Source organism: Phocoena sinus, chromosome 6, assembly GCF_008692025.1.
Source record: "Phocoena sinus isolate mPhoSin1 chromosome 6, mPhoSin1.pri, whole genome shotgun sequence".
NCBI lineage: Eukaryota > Metazoa > Chordata > Mammalia > Artiodactyla > Phocoenidae > Phocoena > Phocoena sinus.
The window spans coordinates 519769-540301 of NC_045768.1; the positions used below are offsets into that span (position 1 = coordinate 519769).

Here is a 20533-nt window from a genome sequence, read left to right on the forward strand (position 1 = left end):
GATGCCGTGTGTGTCACCGAGACATAAATCACACCCCAAATGAGGAAAAACTAGACCATCTCCGTAAATGTGGAGAAGTGTCTTGTATAAAATACACGTTGGCAGGACCCTGTTGGCCGCCTGGGAATGGTACCACTTTGTTGCCAGCCTGGATGATTTGGAGCTGGGTGTGCCCGTGTGGGCTGGCTCAGGGGTCCTCATGTTGGGTCCACCACTGAGGTTAGTGCTAAGTGTCCTGGGTCCAGCCGAGGAAGCCGAGGCCACCTGAGGCCCCCCCAACCCCAAGCACAGAAGTGGGCCCTGCGTGGCTGCCTGTCAGGGCCCGTTCCCTTCTGTGTGGAACCTGCAGCCTCACTGTCCCTCTCCACTGGTCCCTTGAGCAGCTCCCTGCCTTCCCCTGAGGATGGACGCCGGAGACCCCGCCGGAGATGCCGCCGGAGAGCCTGCTGCTGGTGACACTGCTGGTGACCCAGCTGGTGGTGAGAGTGTCCCCATGGGTGAGTCTGCACCCCGCATGGCCCAGTCCAGCCTGGCTGCACTTGTCAGGGCTGGGCATGGGGTGGGTGTGGGGGGGTCTGTGTACAGGGGCATGCTTGTGCACTGGGCGGGGACCCCAGGTGGGAGGCGTCCAGGCGATGTGGCTTTCTGGGGGCCTGGGACGTGTGGAGCGGCCTCAGTTGTGGACGGGAGCAGGCAGGTGGCTGCTACCACGGCCTTCCTGTCCTGAGGGCCGCGGGCGGGCACCTCCCTTTGCCCTGGGAAATGTGGCCTCGTGGTCCTGCAGTGGACCACCTCCTGGCCACTTGCTTCATGTCTGACACCGAGGGTTGGCCATGACTGGACGGACACTTCAGGGGGCCCACACTGAAGTGTGGGTGCAGGGGGCTGGTGGGAACGGCGGGGTTCTCTCTGGAGCCTGGCTCTGCGCCCCACACACTAAGTGCGGACACAAGGCATCTTATCAGTCCTGCCAAGAAGGAGAGAGGACGAGGGGGCTGGGAGGTGTCTGAAGAGTGAGGGCCCCCAGACTGGCACTTCCAGCTTGGGAGCCCCGGGATCCCACATGGTCCCTGGCCCCAAGAGAGCGGAGGCTCTGCCTTCCGTTTCTCCTCCGGGAGCCCCGAACTCCTCGCGGTGGTGTCTGTGGGCTCCGGGAGGCTTTCTTTCTGAGTGTCTCCTGCGTTTGGTGAGTGTTGTGGGCAGGGCAGACGCGGGGCCACGTGAAGCCTGATCTCGCCCCACCGAGGACAGGTGGTGACGTGGAAGAGGAGACCAAGGCTGGAGAAGGAGGAGCTCCTCCCAGGCCGGGATCGGGTGTCCGGTTGGAGAGTGGGGCGCCCCTCCCTGATGGCCCCTGGCATCCTGGGGGGCCGTCCCTGTGCCGGGCTGGGGTCCTCTGGTGGGCACAGGGGTGGGAGGGAGAGCCCCCAGTAAGTAAGCAAAGTGTTGCCCCTTCCTGCAGGTGGTGGGGAACCTGGGGCCTCTTCCCAACCTCTGCCACCCCAGGGTCCTAAGAGGCTTGTGGAGCCGGCCCCCCATCTCCTGTGGGGTCCCCCGCAGGTGCACACAGCCTGCTCCAAGCAGAGTCTCCAGGGGGATGCCCAGGCACCCTCAGCCGCCCACAATGGGCTCGTTTTCTGCTCAAAATTCCCCAGACCTTCAGACCGTGCTTTCCCCCACCTGTCCCCAACGTGCAGAGTCTTCAGGACCTGACTGGGGATCAGACACAGCCCCTGGCCTGCTGTGAGTGACCACAGGCCAGGGAAGCCCTCTTCAGTGGGCATCTCTCCTCCAGGGTCTGGGTACCTCCCCCAGGGTGCTTCTGGCGCCTCTGCTGGTTTTGCCAAGAGCAGGACCCTCCTCACCTGCAGCCCCCGGGCTCTGACACCCGAGGCCCCAGGGCCTCAGCTTGTCCTGGACCATCTGGATGCCACCCTCCCCCGCCTGTCCTGATGCTGGGGGCAAGAGGGGAAGGGACAGGCCGGGGAAGACCTGTGGCCCTTCCCTCCCGTCCTCCCCTCTCCTGGGAACAAGAAAACATTCCCCAACTGGGAAGTCAACTGGGCTCAAAAATTGGTTTTCTTCTGAAATCGTGGCCTTTGGATGAGCAAGTGTAGCTGAATCAGAAGAGCTGCGGGCTGAAGTCCAGCAGGTCCCAGGATCTCGGGCAGCAGTGGATACCCCTTCCTTGGGAAATTCGAAAGTCAGGCAGACAGAGCTGAATCACTTCTCAGCATGGAGGGAGGGGCAGGCGCGACCCTCCAGGAAGCCCCGTCCCCGCCCCGCCACCCCTCGCAGGCTCGTGCAGTACCTGGAACCTCCAGGCCTGGCCCTCCCTGTGTCAGGGCTGGGGTGGGGGGCCCCCCAGCCCCTGGGGCTGTGGAACCATCCTTGGGCTGTGACCTGAGGGAGGCTGTGAAAACAGGCGACACAGCACCCACCTTCCTGGCTGTGTGACCGTGGGCAAGTTATATACCTTTCTGTTTCCTTACCTGAGAAAAATAGTTGTTGCCCTATACTTAGCTCCATCTGTGAATGAAAGACTGCTGGCGTGTGGGCTGTGGAGGCGTTAGCTGTGATCCTCTTTAGTCTTTGACCCAGTGGAATTTATTTTGCTGTGAGAGGTGAGGAATGGGTCCAGTCCCTCCTGGAGGACCACCGGGACACCCAGCCACACTGAGCTCCCCATGTGTGGAGTCTCCCCGGCTTTCTGCTCTGTCCACCGGCTGCCTCACGCTATTTGGTGGCAGTGGTTTTATGACCTGCTGCATCCGGCAGGACTAAACCTCTCGTTGCTCCTCTCTGGTTTCTTGTTTATTTTCCATATAGACGTCAGAATAGCCTGCTTGCTTCTACAGAAATCCGTTGCTGTTTTTACTGGATTTCATTACACTTATGGTTGGCCAAAGAGGCATCTGACGCCATCTCATCCCAGGCAGGACTGGGGGCTCATAACGCCTTCCCACAAGGTGGGGTCTGCTTCTGCCCTTGAGTGGTGCTTCCCGAGGCCTTGCCCTGGGAGCCGGGCTCGGGTGTGTGCCTGAGGCCCTGGGGAGGAGCCCGTCTAAATTCCTGACCCACAGAATCTGGGATCCTGAGAGAAGAACCACTTGTTTGGGGCCCGTTGCCTTTCTCTCTATTCTTCTGTCTTCAGCAGTGCTTTTTTTTTTTTTAATTTATTTATGTATCTTTGGCTGCGCTGGGTCTTCATTGCTGCGTGCGGGCTTTCTCTAGTTGCGGCGAGCGGGGGTTACTCTTCTCTGTGGTGCACGGGCTTCTCATTGTGGTGGCTTCTCTTGTTGCGGAGCATGGGCTCCAGGCGCACAGGCTTCAGTAGTAGCAGCACATGGGCTCCGTAGTTGTGGATCGCGGGCTCTAGAGTACAGGCTCAGTCGTTGTGGCGCACGGGCTTAGGTGCTCTGCGGTATGTGGTATCTTCCCGGACCAGGGCTCGAACCCATGTTCCCTGCACTGGGATTGGATTCTTAACCCCTGTGCCACCAGGGAAGTCCCAAAGTTTGATTCTTGAGCTTGAGTTTCAGTGTCCTCTGGATGCACTGCTGCCCGCCCGCCCTCACCCACGTGCTCCTGAGGCGGTGTCAGGGGGCAGGTACCAGGCCAGAGGCCACCTGCCCTGCCGCCCCTGACCTGCCGTCTGGCCACCCCTGGCCAGCAGGTCCAGGATATCAGGGTGGCCCAGTCCCGGGCCCAGGGTGGGGAGGTGGCAGCGGTGGCCAGGCTGCAGCCACGGCTGATGTCCACCCTGTGTACAGAAGGCCCCCGTGCCCGCCCGCCTAGCTCAGCCCGGCCTCCTGTGGTGCATCCCTGTGTCAAGGGAGCGGGACTGGCCCACTCTGGCTGGCAGGGTGGCCCCAGGCCGGGCACCCCGTGCTCGATGAGTCCTCCTTGTGCCGGCCTTTGGTGCCTGCTGCACTCGGGCCGGGCCCACATTCACACCGGCCCCGGGCCCCTCCAGCTCCAACTTGGGCTTCCCGGGTGTCTGCCCATGGCCACGGAAGCTGGTGACCTTGTCTGCGCATGCAAGTCTGGCCTTGGCACGTCCAGCAGTCACTATAGAGTGTCCCTCAAGGCCTGGGCCACGGCCTTGAACAGGGCCAACGTGGTCACCGCCGGGAGCTGGCAGCATCGGGAGGGGACAGACAGCAAACCCACATCCCACGTGCAGTGTCAGGTGAGGGGGCCAGGCCGGCGGGTCAGCGGTGCTTGGGCAGCGGCTTGAAGGCCGAGGGTGTGAGTGACCGAGGGTGCAGCCTGGCCTGTGGCTTGGACCCAAAAGGGCACTGGGCCTGGGGGAGCCGTGAACAGAGAGCAGCCTGGCCCAGCCTGACCCTGTCAGACTTTCCTCGCACTGGGCGTGGTCTGTAGGGCCCAGTGGGGAAGAGGGAGACCTCTGGCTGGCGCCTGCTAGGCCCTTTCTTTTGGTAGGAGTTCTTGACCTAGCCGTGTCCCGAGGTCATCAAGGTATTGTGCAGGTGCCCTGCAGAGGCTCTGTTGACCTGTCTTCACAGTGAGATACAGCCCCTGGTGGGTTTTCTGTAGTGTGAGATGGGGGTGACATCCCAGTGTTTTCAATAAGGTTATACCGTTTCCCACACTGGCCGCACACCCTGGCCCATGCAGGCCCAGTTCCGGCTCCAAGGCCCCCCTCCGTGGGCCACACGCTCAGCCTTAACCCCTGTGGCTCTGGCCTGGGTGGGGCGGTCCTCTGGTTTCCCTGTGGTTAAGATAGTCCCCCCGCACCCACTCACACTGCTACTGTTTGGGTTAGAGTGTGGGGTCTGCTGATTAATTTGGGGAGAATTGACAACTTTGCATATTACTGATTATACGGTATAGCCCGTCCTGAATCAGGTCTTTTAATTTTGTTCTCAGTGACGTTTTTTTTTTAATTTATTTATTTTTGGCTGTGTTGGGTCTTCGTCGCTGCACGCGGGCTTTCTCTAGTTGCGGCGAGCGGGGGCTCCTCTTCGTTGCGATGTGCGGGCTTCTCATCGCGGTGGCTTCTCTTGTTGCAGAGCACGGGCTCTAGGCGCGCGGGCTTCAGTAGTTGTGGCTTGCGGGCTCAGTACTTGTGGCTTGTGGGCTCAGTAGTTGTGGCACACGAGCTCAGCAGTTGTGGCTCGCAGGCTCTAGAGCACAGGCTCAGTAGTTTAGGCGCACGGGCTTAGTTGCTCCGCAGCATGTGGGATCTTACCAGACCAGGGCTCGAACCCTTGTCCCCTGCACTGGCAGGCGGGTTCTTAACCACTGTGCCACCAGGGAAGCCCCTCTCAGTGACATTTTATATTTTTTGCATGAACTTCTTTTGTTACATTTATCCCAAGAAATTTGAAATTTCTTGTTACTGTACCTGATATTTTTAAAATGTTCATTTCTGTCTGTCGCTAGTATGGAGGGAATAGTGGACTTCTTTTTTTTTTTTTTTTTTGGCTGCACCAAAGTGGCTTGAGGGATCCTAGTTCCCCAACCAGGAATTGAACCCGGGCCCCCTGCAATGGAAGTGCAGAGCCCTAACCACTGGACCACCAGGGAAGCCCCAACAATCGATTTTTTAATACTGGCCTTGTGTTCACCATCCATGCTGAAATAAGTCCATTGAGTAATTCTAACACTTGTCTTTAGATTCTTCATTGCTTTCTAAAAAATGAATCATTTGTTCAGTGCGTAACGACATTTTGGGGTATTGTTTTTATTTTTAAAGACTTTATTTTTTAGAGCAGTTTTCGGTTCACAGCAAAATGGAGAAGAACGTGGAGATTTCCCATCTACCCCTGCCCCTCCCACATGCACCACCTCCCCCGTTATCACCATCCCCACCAGATGTGACACTTGTGACGAGTGAGGGACCTGCCTGGACACGCCATCATCGCCCAAAGTCCGTAGTCTACCTTGGGGCTCACTCTTGGCGTTGTACGTTCTGTGGGTTTGGACGATGCAGAGTGACGTTATCTACTAATGAAGGTTCACAGAGTAGTTTCACTGCCCTGAACCCCCCATGCTCTCCTGTTCATCCTCCCTCCCCCAAGCCCCCGGCAACTCCTCATCTTCATACTGACCCCATAGTTCTGCCTTTTCCAGAGCGTCATAGAGTTGGAATCATACTACGAACGTAGTCTGCAGCCTTTTCCGATTGGCTTCTCTCACTTAGTAATTGGCATTTAAGTCTCCTCCCTGTCTTTTCATGGCTCGATAGCTCATGTCTTTTTAGTGCTGAATAATATTCCATTGTCTGGAGGGACCAGAGTTTATTGGTCAGAGTGCTGATGCTTTTATTTTTTCCTTTCTAAGTTCTGTGGCCTTAATTTTTCCCTCTTGCTGCTCCGCACTGGCGTCGAATGCACAGTGGGCATCCTCCTGGTGTTTGCGTCTTAGGGGAAAGCTTTCAGCATTGAGTTCTGTGTTCGCTGAGGGTTTTTTATAGGCGCCTTTTGTCTGGCTAAGGAAGTTCCTTCTCTTCTAGTTTGCTGAGTTATTTCTTAAATTATAACTAGAACTCTCCCTTAAGAGATGCTTGTTCTGCATCTATTGAGAGCATCACGTGACTTCCGTCCTTTATTTCACTAGCGAACCAGGCTGATGGACCTTCAGTTGTCCAGCCAGCCTTGCTTTCTGGGACGGACCCTCCTGTGGTGTACACGGGCGTCTCTCCCAGGTCCCTGAGCCCGTGTGCTCGGGGGCTGTCCCCCAGGGTGTGGCTCAGGTCCCCAGCCTTTCCCTCCGTCCTGCCTCCTGCATGGAGCCAGCAGGTTGCCATCGTCCCCCTGATTCTTGGGTAGGTTCACAGGTGAAGCCACCTGGGCTCCTGATCCCCCAGATTTGGCCGGGAGAGTCTGTTAGTGGCCTCCCCTGCCCCAGTGTGTGCACTGATGGTCAGGTCCTGACTCTGACGCCTGACCCCGACCCACACCATGTGAGGGCATGGCTGGGGTCCTGACCCCTGACCCTGACCCCCACCATGTACGAGGTGTGGCCGAGGTCCTGGCTAAGTGCCAGGGGCTTCTCCCACCCCCTGGGCTGGGGTCAGGGACACGCCGGGAGCCCAGACCCCCCTTGGCTGCTTTCCTTCCGGTCCTCCTTGGGCTCTGGGCCTTGGCGCCTGCCGGTTCTGAACAAAAGGACCAGAAGGCTAAGACTCTGCGCTCCCAATGCAGGGGGCCCGGGTTCGATCCCTGGTCAGGGAGCTAGATCCCGCATGCATGCCGCAACTAAGACCTGGCGCAGCCAGGTAAATAAATACATACATACAATGTGGTCGTTCAGCTTAAAAAAAAAAAAAGAACCGGAAGGTTTGTCTGTAATTTCTCAGCGGGGCTGGAAAGGTTACAGCGCCTGGGCCTTTGAAGCAGAACTCGAAAGGCAAGGAGGGGCTGGGCCTCAAGGCTCGGGCTGCCAGGGGAGCAGGGGTGGGGGAGTGGGTTAGGCCAAGGAGGTGCTGCTGAGGCTAGCAGGGCTGCAGTGAGGCGCTGGGGAGGAGGGAGCCCCGCCTGGAGTGCAGGGAGCGTGAGGCCCAGGGGCGGGCCCGCAGCCAGGGGGCGCTGGTGGCCATGGGCACCTCGGAGCTGGGTCCCTGGTCCCCTGGCCTCAGAAACAGCTTTCTTTCCCAAGCCAAGAGCTGGCAGCAGCGACCTTTCCAGGCCAGCCAGCTCTCCTTGGCACTGGCCTTGGATCTCGCCTGAGGGCGCCAACCCTTTTCCAGCAGGAGGGTGACCCCGACCTCCCCTGTCCCGGCCAGCACTGGGCTGAGTGGCACCTGTGTCATGACTCCACGCCCCGTTCTGCAGCAGGGACAGCGGCTTCAGGGAGCAGCGGCCATGGGGGTGGGGAAACTTTGGGGAGTGGCCAGCCTGCATGGGGCTCACCCGGGGCCAGGACAGGGCGGAGGGGAGACGGGGGAGACAGAGGCCGGAACCACCTCGGGGCCTCGGCAGGGGCCAGAGGCCAGACATGGTGGGCGGTGGATGGGTTTGTGGGCAGCATACCCCGCTGGGCGGGCCTTGCCCGTGGGGGGCCAGGTCAGTACTGCCGACTTAGGCCCGGCGGCCGACGCCCCTTCCCCACTCACACGGCCACTCTGAACCCACCGCGGCTTAAATCTGAGGCCAGGCTACCTGAGCTGTCAGGGGAAGCCCACCCCGGTGGGCACTGCGGGAAGCAGCCCTGCTGGGTGGCCGGGCCACGGTCCTGGGGAAGGGGCAGAGAGGGCACAAGGGGCCGTGGGCGCTGGGCGGCGTCTGCGGGAGCCCCCAGGCCTTGGCCCCCGCCTGCCCCTCAGCCCCTCCTCGGCCCTTGTCTTGTCCCCTCAGGCCGGGACCCACTGCTGTTCCTGCAAACTCTGCAGACGCTGTGGTCCACTCGGGAGCTGGGACAGGTGAGTACTCGGGGTGTGGGCACCTGGCCGCCAGCCTCGGCAGGCTGCCGTGTCCAAATGTTCTGGGGGGTGCATGGGATTGGAGCCGTGGGACAAGGCCTGCTGGACGCTCAGAGCAGGCAAGGAGGGCCTGTGCCCACCACCAGCTTCCGGGCAGTGCGGGGCACCTGCCGGGCCTCGCCCGCTGCCCCCTCTCCCAGAGGGGCAGCAGGACAGCCTGCCTGGACAGCGGGGGGGGATGCGTGTGGTCCGGCGGGAGGAGCTCTGGCGGGGAGGCTGCCAGGGTCTTCCACGGCCACTTGGGGGTCCTGCAGTGGCAGCTGCCACTGCCCAGACAGCGTCCCGCCGTGACCTGTGCCAGGAGGACAACTCTGCCTCGCGGCCCCCGGGGGTGGTGCAGTTACTGGCCCTCGGCCGCTCCTTCCCTGCACTTTGCTCCCTTGAGGCATCAAAAGGGCGAGGGAGGCTGCCCTGGCTCCTGGGGAGGACGGGCCCACGCGTGGCTGGAGGGAGAGGGCCACATCCTCTCGTGCCAGCCTGGCCTCCAGCTGCCCGCCGAGGGTGGGCAGGGCACCCAGACCTGGGGCAGGCTGGTCGGGCAGGCGTCCGGAGCAGGTAAACTCCAGGCTTCCACAGCGCTTCGTGGTGGAGGAGGGCCAGCAGCTGGCCTCCTCTCTGGACAGGCCTGGGCTCCCCGCACGGCTGAGCTGCGGGGCCTTGGGCAGATAACGGCCCATCCACTGCCTGCGCTTAAGCCTGAGAGCAGCCATCTCTAGCCATCAGCTGGAGAATCCAGAGTTTCTGCAAAAGCCAAACGTTTTTTGATTTTCCAGTTTCGTGCCCTGTGGCTTGAGGGTGAGACTCAGGCAACAGGGCTGTGGTGCTGTCCAGCCTTCCAGTTGGGAGCGGGCTCGTTGCGAGGTGGTATCCTCTGCCCTGGTGTCACGGTGAGCCGGCTCGTGAGCTCGGCTCGACCCTCCATCCCTGTTCACTGAAGGCAGGAGCCAGAGGCCCACAGAGCCTGAGGACGAGCCGGGTGCTGCCCCGGGGGCGGCGGGGCACGGGTGGGGGGCCTGCAAATGAAGCCTGGGGGCGGTCTCCCTAATGGTTGTTCCTGGGCAGGGTGTCTGTCTCTGGATTTATTTCTCTGGGAAGCGTCCGCTTCCTCCACGTCACCACGGTTTCGGCCGGAGGTCCCTCCCGGTTCCTGACCCCCACGTCTCCCGGCAGCGCTGCCCCTCCCCCGGCCTTGTGCCTCTTTCCCGGGGCTGATCTCAGCCTTCAGGTAGCCGGACGCCCAAGGCATCGGTTTCCAGGAGTCCTGGTTTCCGATGCTGCATTTAACGCCGCACCTTCCCCCCGAGTTCTGTTCGTCACCAGTTTGATGTGTAGGGGTCCATCGTCCTTCCTGTTTTCTGATTTTCGCTGTGTCTCCTTCGACTAACCTGTTGTTCATTTCCAGAGAAACACAGGGCTGTGTCTTGATGTCGGTTAGCTGTTTGTTTCTGGCTGTGAAGGAGCCCGGTCCATCTGTTTTGGTTTTTGCACAGGACAGGCTTGTTTTGTGGTTAGTTATATAAACACTCTGAGTTCCCTACTTGGCGAAAGCTCCCGCCTGGAGGGGACACACGTTTGCTCACCAGAGCTTGTCCTGGGTTCCTGTGAACAGCCGGCACCACGCTGTGTCCAAGCTCGGACGTGTGTGATAACCAAGGGGCCAGCAGCTGGAGATGCGGTGGCTCGGGCCCTGAGGACGAGGTGCAGATGAGCCAGCGTGTCCTGGGGGCCAAGGGAGCAGCAGAGGGACCCAGGGGGCGGCCGCATGAGAGCAGCTGGAGCCCAGAAGAGCACGTGGAGTTTTCAGGGACCGGACAGGACAGGGAATCTGGAGATGAAGGGGAGGCCAGAGGGCAGGAGGGAAGGAGAGAGGAGGTCAGCCAGGGTCTCAGAGCCAGGGGTTCGGAGGATCGTCGACATGGACGCTGAGCCCACCACGCCAAGGGCAGCGGTAGCACGGGAGGGCGACACGGGGCCAGACGTAAACCCCTGGGGCCCAACCCTGGTGCATGAGTTCCACCCCAGGGCTGCAGCTACCGCTCAGGGCCACTTGCGTCTTATTCTTTACTTATTTATTGATTATTGTTTTCTTTTATAATTCTAGACATATTTATATTCTATTTTCATGCCCAAACCGATATCTTACTGTTCTTTACTCTTAGAGCTTTGATCACCCTGCTTGCGGTCACCACTCATGGTGAATTGTTCCTTGTGTGTCGTGTTGTTTTTCATTGTGAGCTCACCTTAATGCAGCTTTTTCCCTCTGGTGGCTGAGGGCCAGGTCCCCAGGGCCGTCCCCAGGACCAACCTCCTGAGCACACGTGGAAATAAATCCAAATCCAAAGGCCAGAGCTGGGTCCTTCTAGACCTTTCCTTTTCCCAAGCAAGGGGTGTGGTGCTGATGGAGACCCCGCCCCCTCCTCGGGCAATGCTGGACGGTGGCCCCCAGGCTCTGTGGGAACCGCAGCCCCCTGCTGGTGCCCTTCAGACCCCTGAGAGGTGTGTGTGGCCTTGCCTATCCATCCTGGAGGGTGACAGCTGTCCTCAGGGTCTGTTTGAGGCCATCTCAGGTGAGTTCCAACAGCCACAGCGAGGGCAGCCCCTTCCAGAGAGCCCTTGGGTGCGAGGGCTTCGGCCCCCTGAGCTCACACTTGACGCCTGCAGGTCCACCCTGGGCCGGACCCCAGCAGGTCCTCGGTCAAGGGAGCTGCAGTGACCTGAACCACTGGAGCGGGCAGGGCGTGGCGGGCCGGCCGTGCACAGGGCCCTGCTGGTCACGCAGAGGACGCCCAGCTGCTCTAGAGACGGTGATGAGATGCATGTTGTCCCCCTGGATGTGGGTGTTGGGGACACACCTGTTCTTGTCTCTGTCTTGCAGCTCTTATGTGTCCCCCAGAGCTTCCCAGCACAGGAGGTAGAAAAGTAAACAAAAGGCGTTTTTCAGTTGGGGTTTTTTCCTTTTTTCTGTCTCCTGTTGCTTGCTGGGCCCTGCTGACCTGTCACCATCTCTGAAGGGCCAGCGCCATGTCCCATGCGTGCCACGCGGGTGGTCAGGGCACAGAGGAGCTCCGCCCAGGGTCTGGCCTGGGGAGCAAGCCCCAGCCTTTGCAGGACCATTGGCCTGGATGGTCCCTGTGCCCAGCCTGGGTGCAGCGGACCAGGAAGGTGTGGGCGGCTCTGTGCGGGTGGGGGAGGCCAGCAGGAGGACTCACCACAGCGAGGCCTTGTGTCTCCACAGCTTCGGGAGGAAGCCCAGAGGGGATTCGCCACCCTGGAGGACCCGCTCGCCGCCCTCCTGGACATGCTGGACAGCAGCCGGGGCTGGCAGGGGAAGGGCCCCTCCCTGGAGGCCTGGGTCGCCTGTGAGCTGAAGCGCTGCTTGCAGGCACAGCTGTGCCCGGGGCCGGCCCGGGTGAGCCCTGCCCGCGGCCCACAGCCTGCCCCTTCCCAGCCCGTCCCGGCCTCGGCACGGGGTTCCCACGCGCACCTGGCCGGGCCCCTGCGGCCTATGGAGGTCGCCCACGGTGGTTGGGGGCTCTCGGCCTCCCGAGAGCCACACGCCGGGCCGACCTCGGCTCCCTTGCCTGTGCCCCTGCCAGCCATCCCCTGCTCACCCACAGCGTCCACCCACTGGCTCTGGGCTGCCAGGTGCTGGCCGCACTGGGCCTGCCCAAGCACCAACCCCCCACCCGCATCAGGCCCCGCGACTCCGGTTGCCGCCTCCACTGAAGCTGGGTCTGGGGCCTCCAGGGCAGCCCAGGGCTGAAGCAGCTGCAGGCCCGTGCGGTCAAGCTCCTTGCCGAGAGCCCCCCCGGCCTCGTGGAGCCACTGGTCAGCATCTTCCAGCTGCAGGACGCAGACCGGAGCCCCCTGCTGGCTCACGTCCACCGGCTGCACCAGGAGGGCAAGTTCAAAGAAGTGAGTGAGACCCTCCCTGTGGCTCTGGGCCTCTCGTCCACGGGCTGGGCCTCCACGTGGGTCAGCGGGGTGGGCAGGAGCTAGGCTGGGGCTCGAGGCGCCGAGCCCAGAAGTGTCCCCTCTGCCCTCCAGCGTGGGGGGTCTTGCAGGGGGCCTCATGTCTGGTGTGCAGGCTTTTGGGGACCAGCTGCCCTGGGGACCATGTCAGGTTCGTGCCTGGCGTGGCGGCCCTGGGAGCCCCTCGCGCTGACCGACTGAGAAAGAGGCTGGGTACAGCCCCCCACACCCTGCCTGGTCTGCACCACGCTCAGGGCCCTTCCTCCCCAGGTGCCCGCCGGCCTCTCCCCCTTGGTCAGCGGCATGGGGACGCCCAGCTCTGGCCCAGAAGCCCGCGTGGCTGCGGCCCAGCTCCCTTTGTTAACTCCCAGAATTGCTCTCCGGGGGGCTGAGAAGTGCAGGTGTGGGAGAAGCTAGCCGCAGTCTCTGTGCCCCGGGCCCAGATCGGATCCGGGGCCCGCTTCTGTCTTCTCCTGCCCCTGCCCAGACTCACCCAAAGGTCACTTGGTCCTGTGGTGGCCTGGCCTGGGGGCGGGGGAGCCGAGGCCCCTTGGGGCCCAGCTGCTGCTCCATGAGGACAGACCCTCCCTGCGTGGGGGGCCCTGAAGCCGCGACCACGCCAGGCCAGGGGACTGGCCACTGTGCTCTAGTCCTGGTCGGTAACAGGGCACGTGGCCGGGCATCTGTAGGCTGCGCTCGGCCTCCCGGACCTGTCGTGCGGCCCTGCCCCAGAGCCGGGGGCCACGCTCTGGGTGGTGCCCACCCCTGCCTGTTTGCTGGGTCCCTCGGACTGTGTCGGGCCAGTGGTGGTGACCCTGTGAGGGTCTGCGTCCCGAGGGCCCTGCTGGCTCCCACCCCAGGGAGCGGCCCCGGCACACCTGTGGTTTTCAGAAGATCGGTTGTGGGGCATCGTGCCGGCTTGGGGCGCAGATTCTCAGCCACGTCAGTCAGGAGTCCCCAGCGTGTGCGACGCATGTGGGTTGGGGGCCGCCCGAGGGGGAGGGCGTTTTGCTCCCTTGTCGTGGGCAGGGCTGGGCCAGGAGCGCAAACGTGGGGCTTAGTGGCTGCAGGTCTCTGGGTGGGAACTGGGGGCTTCTGGAAGCTTGGTGGGTTTGCTGAGTGTCCTTCGTGAGCAGCAGCGGTCCTCGTTGAAGCCCAGAAGGTTCTGAGATGCAGAGGGAGCTCTGGGGTCCTGGCCCAGTGTTCACCGCGGATGACCCGTCTGCGGCGGAGGTCGGGAGTGGCGGGGCCCACGGGCGAGCAGCAAGGGGGCGCTGTCAGCGAAGCTCTGAGCTGTGCTGCAGGCGCAGGGGGCCCGGGGCTCCGCGCACCCCGAGATGCGAGACACGCGATGCCCTTGCAGGGCAGGGGAGGTGGGGCAGCCCTGGGCGCCCGGCTCAGAGGTGCCCTCTCCCTGGGTGGTGAGTCCAGCACCCAGGGCCCAGAGGCTCCCTCCGGGCTCACCTCCCCCGCTGCCTCGTGGGGCCCAAAGGTTCTGGTGCCAGGGTGCCGACAGGCGTGGGGTGCGGCCGGCACCCAGGCGGGTCCCAGGCCCACCCCACACGGGGCCCTCTTCCCGGTGAGGAGGCCCGTCGGAACGGAGGTGTGCGGCCCAGGCCAGGTGGAGGATATGCTGCACGGCCGATGGCGGCGCAGGGACCGGGCGCCCGGCTGCTCGGGGCTCGGCCGGGGCTGAACGGGCGCCGAGGCAGAAGGCGGGCTGGTGTGTCGCGTCTCCCGTTACGCTCAGGCCTTTCAAAGAGCGTCTGGGCGGCCGAATGCGCCTCCCTCGCGCTCTGAGGCCAGACTTGCACACAAAGGGGGCTCTTGTCCCGCACAGGCCCCTCGCGCGAAGAAAGGCCATTGTCCCCGAGCGGGGCGGCCCGGCAGGCATGCACGCTCCAGTGCCCGCCGCCGCGCCGCCGAGGGGCCGCCTTCAGGCCTGTCCGCTCGGATTAGCGGGGACTCACGACTTAATGCGCTGCGATATTCATGTCGAGGGCGGCGGCCCGGCCCCAGCCGCGTGAATGCCTGCTTTTGTCTGCTGCATTATTTTATTTACATTTTTTAAACAGCTTATCAAAGTAAAAAGATAGCTTTGCTTTAAAAAAAAAAAAAAGCCCCTTGGCTCCAGGCCCACGCTGAGCCGCCGAGGATGGAAGGCCCGTCCCGGGGCCCGGCCGCCGGGTCTGGGCACCTGCCCAGCCCCCCTGCTGGCCGAGCGGGCAGTCGGGCGTCCGTGCAGGGCTCTTCCCGCTGTCACCGCCCCAGCCCCTCTGGTCTTCTTAGTTACTTTCCCCCAAAGCGGCAGCTCTGGGGTCCGTCTGGTCAGAGGTCCCTGCAGCCCCGCCCTGACCCGGCCGCAGGGCAGCCCTCTTCTCGGTGGCTGGCTCTCAGCCTCCTGGGCGGAGGTCAGGGAGGCCCGCAAGGTGCCAGGTGGGCCCAGCCCTGGGCAGTGTCCATCTGCAGGTCCCGGCCACTACCCTCCTCCCATTGGGCCTGCTTCCCGGCCTGGGTCTGGAGCCAGTTGCAGGCACCTGGGCCAGCAGGCGATCTTCCTGCATCCGCGGGGCCCCCCACGTGGCCACGTGACCGGTGGTAAGCCGTGGGCAGCCTGGCCTGCTGGCCCCTCAGCAGAAGCTCAGACTGAGAAGTGACCAGAATCCAGTTCTCAGCCATGCCCAATAGATCCAAGGTGGAGTCCAGGCCCGGGGCTTCCTAGAGGAGGTTCTGCTGCCAGGTCACCGTGGCCTCCCCCGATGGAGTTAGGGCGCCCTCCCGTGGCCGGGTGAGGCCAACCGGTCCCCCTCCTCGTCTTGTGCTCCCCCCAGCCTCCAGGCTACAGCGCTCCCCAGGGCTGCGGGGGCAGGATGAGGGTACTTCCCAGACTGTCCCTGGGGGTGTCCATGGCCTTCCATCCCTGGATGCTCTGGCCACACCCCTCAGTGTCCACGCAGGCTGCCTGGCCAAAAGAGGGCAGCCTGGGTGCACAGAGGCTCCAGCCTGGCCTGGATAGAGGCTGGCTGCCCTGGAGGAAGCAGGCAGAGAGAAGGGGACCCAAACCTTCTGACAGTGTCGTCCTGTGGCCAGGGCTGTGCACCCCTCACGGGGAGGGGGGCAGGGGGGGCCTGTTGAGGAGCTGGATCCTCAGACGATGGAGGGCGACAGCCCAGCAGAGTGGTGAGAAGCAAGGGGCTCACCTCGCTGCCCCCTCCCCTCCCCACTCCCAGGTCACTGCCCAGGGCCTGATCTGGGGGGTGGGAGGGTCCCAAGCCCCCAGTCGTCCCTCCCACGGCCCCTTCTCCAACCGTGGCATGGCCCGACCAAGCCCAGGTCCAGATGTTGGCCCTTTAGTAGCCTGGAAGCCAGGCAAGGGTCCAGCAGATGCAGGACACTGGGGACGGGGTTCTGACCACCCCAGGTTCTGAATAAAGTGTGTGAGGCCGCCAGTGTGTGCACTCTGGCCTTCTTGGATGAGGGTCCGGATCTCCCTCAAATTCTCGGGGGTTTCCCATCCAGAAGAGGTCAGTGCCATCCTGTGAGGCTGGAGTGGTGCCCAGGAAGGCCCCCACGTGGTGGCACCTGCACCCTGCCCGCAGCCCTGGGCCCCTCCCCCAAGCCCTGCACCCTCTCCTCAACCCTGGCTCCTTCCCTGGCCCCGCCCCAGCCCCTCCCCCATTTCTGCTTTATCCCCCTCGCCCAAGCCCTGCACCCCCCTTCCCCTGGCCCTGGGCCCCCTGGGGCCTGGCCGAGGCTGAGCTCCTGGACACCGGCCAGGCCGCGGGGCGCCGGGTCAGTGCCGCGCAGGGAGAGGCCCCCCAGCCCCGCGCCCCCGCCGCGCGGTCCAGGCCTCCACCGGAGCAGCCTTTCCCAGGCCGCTATTTTGGGCCTTCTGTGAGCTGCAGGGGGCGGGGCCGGGCTGCCCGGCTAGTTATTTTTGCTCATAATGGGAGCACGATGTATGGAAATTATTAATAGCAGAGCGGCCTGCGCTACGTGCGGGCGCCCAGGGCCGCGCCGTTTCCTCTGCTGAGTCGGGGGAGGGTCACGCGCCCCGTGTAGGGCAGGCCGCCCAGCGTGCCCACTGCCCCATATGAGGGGCTGCCTGGGGGGGTGGGGGGATTCAGAGCCTCTTACTCTGTGGCTCCTGGGGCAGCTCTCTGCATGGACCACGCCGGTCCCGCTGCCATGGACCTGGAGCGAGCCTGCCCCATCCGACGACTCCTAGTCACTGGGGCACGTGGTGTGGCTTGTGGAAAGGGTTCAGAGGCCTGAAGGAGCCCCGCGTGTCAGGGCCGCCGCAGTCCCTCAGGCCTCCGGGGCGCACAGAGTGCCCTCGCTGTGGGCACTGTGAATGGTGGGAGGGGATGCTCCCGGGAGGAGTGGGGCAGCAAGAGCAGAGGTGTGGAGAGCGGTGTGCACCGTGTCCAGGCCCCACGGCTAGGTGATGGGGGCTCCTGTCCCTCCCTCTGCGTCCTCCACCCTCTCGTCGGCAAGCCAGGACCCAGGCCACCTGGCTCAGCTCGCACTTTGCGGCCCCGACCAGGCCGCACCCCAGTCTGGAGGGCACAGGGGTCGTTCCACCCACCCCACCGCGTGCGGGGCCTGGCTCAGCACAGGGGGCTTGTAGGCCAGAGCACTGCCTGGTTTCCGGCCGATTGGCTCAGGGCCACATGGCTGGAACTGGACTGGCCCCGTGGCTGTGCCTGCAGCGACTGGGCGGTGACGGGGTGGGAGTGGGGGCTGCAGAAGGGTGGGAGCCCCTACCTGTGGCACCGCCCGTCCCCCCCAGGCCCAGTGTCATCCGGTCCCTCTGTTTCCCAGGCCATCGTGCTGGGCGCAAAGCTGCGGCTGCAGGCAGATCTTGATGTTGAGAAGGTAAGGGTCATTCTCATGCAAACTGCGTAGCTTCCAGCTCCAGGGCTCCAGAAACATGGTGTAGGGAGGGTCCGTCCCACTGAGCCCTGAGCTTTGCTCCCCACACTGCTGGGCCCAGGGCACTGGAGGGCAGGGGTCACATATGACTACCTGCTCATGTGAGGAGGGTCCAGGACTAGGGGAAGGGAGGGGCCAGCAAGGGCCTGTGCGTGGTCAGCAGGCATTGGTGTAATGTGCTCAGAAAGTGGCCGATCGCCAGGAGCTCACCAGGCATTCCGTCTCTGCTCTGGGGTGGCTGGAAGGGTTCTCAGGAATGGGGGCTCCCACAAGGACCGCCCACCTGGAGCCCTGGTTTGGCAGATGGGCCTCCGTCCAATCTGGGCTCCAGACAGCCTGCCCTATGTGACCACCTGGGGGAGGGGAAGGCAGGTGAGGAGGGGTCTTCCACAGGGGCCACTGGGAGGGGGCTTTGTCGAGACCTGGTTCTTTCAAGGGGAGTGGCCCGTATGTCCCAGTGCCCAACACCACGGCCAGGGGCTCCCTTGGGGCCTCCCTGAGGGCTCAGGCAGTTTGGGGGTCTTGTGAGCTTGCGCCAGGCCACGTGCTGGTGCCGTCTTGCCCGTGACGGGCATTTCTGGGCAAGCAGGGCCATGGCCGGTAGTTGGTCTCCATCCTGCCCACCCCACCCTGCTCGGTGAAGACAAGGGGACAGTGGGGCCCCTCCAGGAGCCCCCTTGTATCTTGGAGCCTCTCATCCTTCCCGATGGAGATGGGGTGACCACAGAGCCCCCCAGGGACGGGGCCCAGGGAGCGGCGGGGCCTGTGTGTCTGTGCAGGGGCCCGAACATGGGGCGCAGGCCGTGAGCCGGGTGTGGAGCTTCGCGAGGTCCTCAGATACTTGGTTGGGCCCCCAAGCTCCCCGGGGGAGGCAAGTTGCACGGACCAGCCTCCAGGCCCCTTGGTTCTGATGCTCTGGCCACTCCCTGCACTGGGCTGGAAGTGAGTCCGGGGTCTTGGGTGCGGTGGAGCTGCGGCCTGAAGGTGTGTTTCCCCGTAGATGTGCATCCCCCTGCTCCTCCAGGACAAGGCAGACCTTGTGGAACGCTACGTGGATGGCTATCCCGACCTCCAGCGGAGGCTGCTGGCCCTCATGGACTCCTGGTGCCAGCCCGGCTTTGACATCAGAGTCGTCGCCAGGTGAACCCCACGGGGGCCCGGGGTGGGGTGGGGGCAGGGACTTGGCAGGAGCAGTAGGCACGTGGGAAAGTCACCCCACACCCCACACCGCCTCTCCAGATGAGCCCCGGCCAGGTGGGCAAGAGACCCGCTTCAGGAGCCAAGAGGCCGGGTTTAATGCTCTGAGATGAGCACAAATAATTCTCCACGGGGACTCCTTCCTTACGCAGTCCTGCAAGTCATATCTCTCATCCATTCACTGGTTCCTTCGTTTCTTCCTTCATGTAATAAATGTTTGTGGAGCGCCTGCTGTGAACCCTGTTCCAGCAGTTACAGAGAAGAGGCAGCATGCCAACAGGGAGCCCACGTGTGTGCGTGTGCGTGTGACCCCAGGGCGTCCCCTGAGCATGGGCATCTGGAAGGAGAAGGGCTTCCTCCCACCTCCCTGGGGTGGCTGAGGGGAAGTGCACTGGGACTGCCAAGGCTCCTTGGCCACCTGTCCCTCAGCAGGCAGCGGGGCTGGGCGCCCTGTCCGTGCGCCCTGCAGCCCGGACCCTCTCACTTGAGAGTCAGGCCTTGGGCTCTGGCGGCAGGCCTCCCTGGACCCTCCCTCCCCTGGAGCTGGGTGTTTTCCTCGTCCCTAAAATGGGACTAATTCTGTCTCAAAGGGCTGTCGTGACTTCACACCCTACGAAGTGAACAAAGTAGCAGGGCAGGCACACGTTGTGTTGCTACCACTGCTTTTATTATGCATTAAAAAGGAGAGAGAAATATAGGTGGAGCAGTACGGACGGGGAAGAGGGGAGACACACAGGTGGAGAGTGGGGGGGCCCGTGAGTTAGATTTGACGTGGATATTTAATGATTTTTTTAAATGTCCTCCTGCTATGCTCTGAAAGGGCTCAGAAGCGATGACATCCCCTAGCAGTGAGCACACCTAGCAACCAGATCTTGGTTTCTAGATACCATTCTCCACTAAAAGGAACAAAGGCTCCTTGGGGAGTAGACTGAGAATGAAAACAATAATAGAGCATAAAAGCATGGTAATAGAGCATAATACCTTGGATTTTTAAAAATGCATGAGTCGGGGCTTCCCTGGTGGCGCAGTGGTTGAGAATCCGCCTGCTAATGCAGGGGACACGGGTTCAAGCCCTGGTCTGGGGGAATCCCACATGCCGCGGAGCAACTGGGCCCGTGAGCCACAACTACTGAGCCTGCGCATCTGGAGCCTGCGCTCCGCAACAAGAGAGGCCGCGACAGTGAGAGGCCCGCGCACCGCGATGAAGAGTGGCCCCCGCTCGCCGCAACTGGAGAAAGCCCTCGCACAGAAACGAAGACCCAACACAGTCAAAAATAAATAAATTTATAAAAATGCATGAGTCTGTGGGACTTCCCTGGTGGCGCAGTGGTTAAGAATCCACCTGCCAATGCAGGGAACACGGGTTTGAGCCCTGGTCAGAGATTCATCCCACATGCCGCAGAGCAACTCAGCCCGTGCGCCACAACTACTGAGCCTGTGCTCCAGAGCCTGCGAGCCACAACTACTGAGCCCATGTGCCACAACTACTGAAGCCCACGTGCCTAGAGCTCCGTGCTGTGCAACAAGAGAAGCCCGTGTGCCATAACGAAGAGTAGCCCCTGCTCACTGCAACTAAAGAAAGCCTGTGTGCAGCAACGAAGACCCAACGCAGCCATAAATAAATAAATAAATATTTTAAAAAATGCATGAGTCTGGAGTGATGCTCAAAGGCAGGGAGGAAAACTCTTTTACAGGGTATGTCAGCTAATAAATGGAAAGGAATGATAAAGTTAGAAATCACCATTTTGTAACTTCCAATAAAATAATTGACTTAGGCACAGATCATAAAGAGATGCTAAGAAAGAAAGAGATAAATACAAATTACCCATATCAGGAATGAAAAGTAGAACGTCACTACAGACCTTACAGACCTTAAAATGGTAATAAACGTTGTTTACAACTTGATGCAAATACATTTAACAGTTTAGATGTAACAGACCAAATTCTTGCAAAACACAACTTACAAAACTGAAAAAATAG

General features: G+C 62.0%; 1 protein-coding gene and 1 non-coding gene across 2 annotated transcripts in view; one reads left to right on the plus strand and one right to left on the minus strand.

Moving 5' to 3' along the window:
- The window catches only part of EXD3 (exonuclease 3'-5' domain containing 3), a 77300-nt gene that overhangs the window by 14469 nt on the left and 42298 nt on the right, over positions 1-20533 (plus strand). Inside the window, 6 exon segments of the mRNA XM_032636343.1 lie at positions 384-497; positions 8325-8389; positions 11685-11858; positions 12197-12364; positions 17246-17299; positions 18357-18496. Of these exon segments, the coding sequence (XP_032492234.1) occupies positions 404-497; positions 8325-8389; positions 11685-11858; positions 12197-12364; positions 17246-17299; positions 18357-18496 (695 nt within the window). The 5' untranslated portion in view covers positions 384-403.
- Positions 5481-5553, minus strand: TRNAG-UCC. The gene has a single exon. It is a non-coding gene; the product is annotated as a tRNA-Gly (tRNA).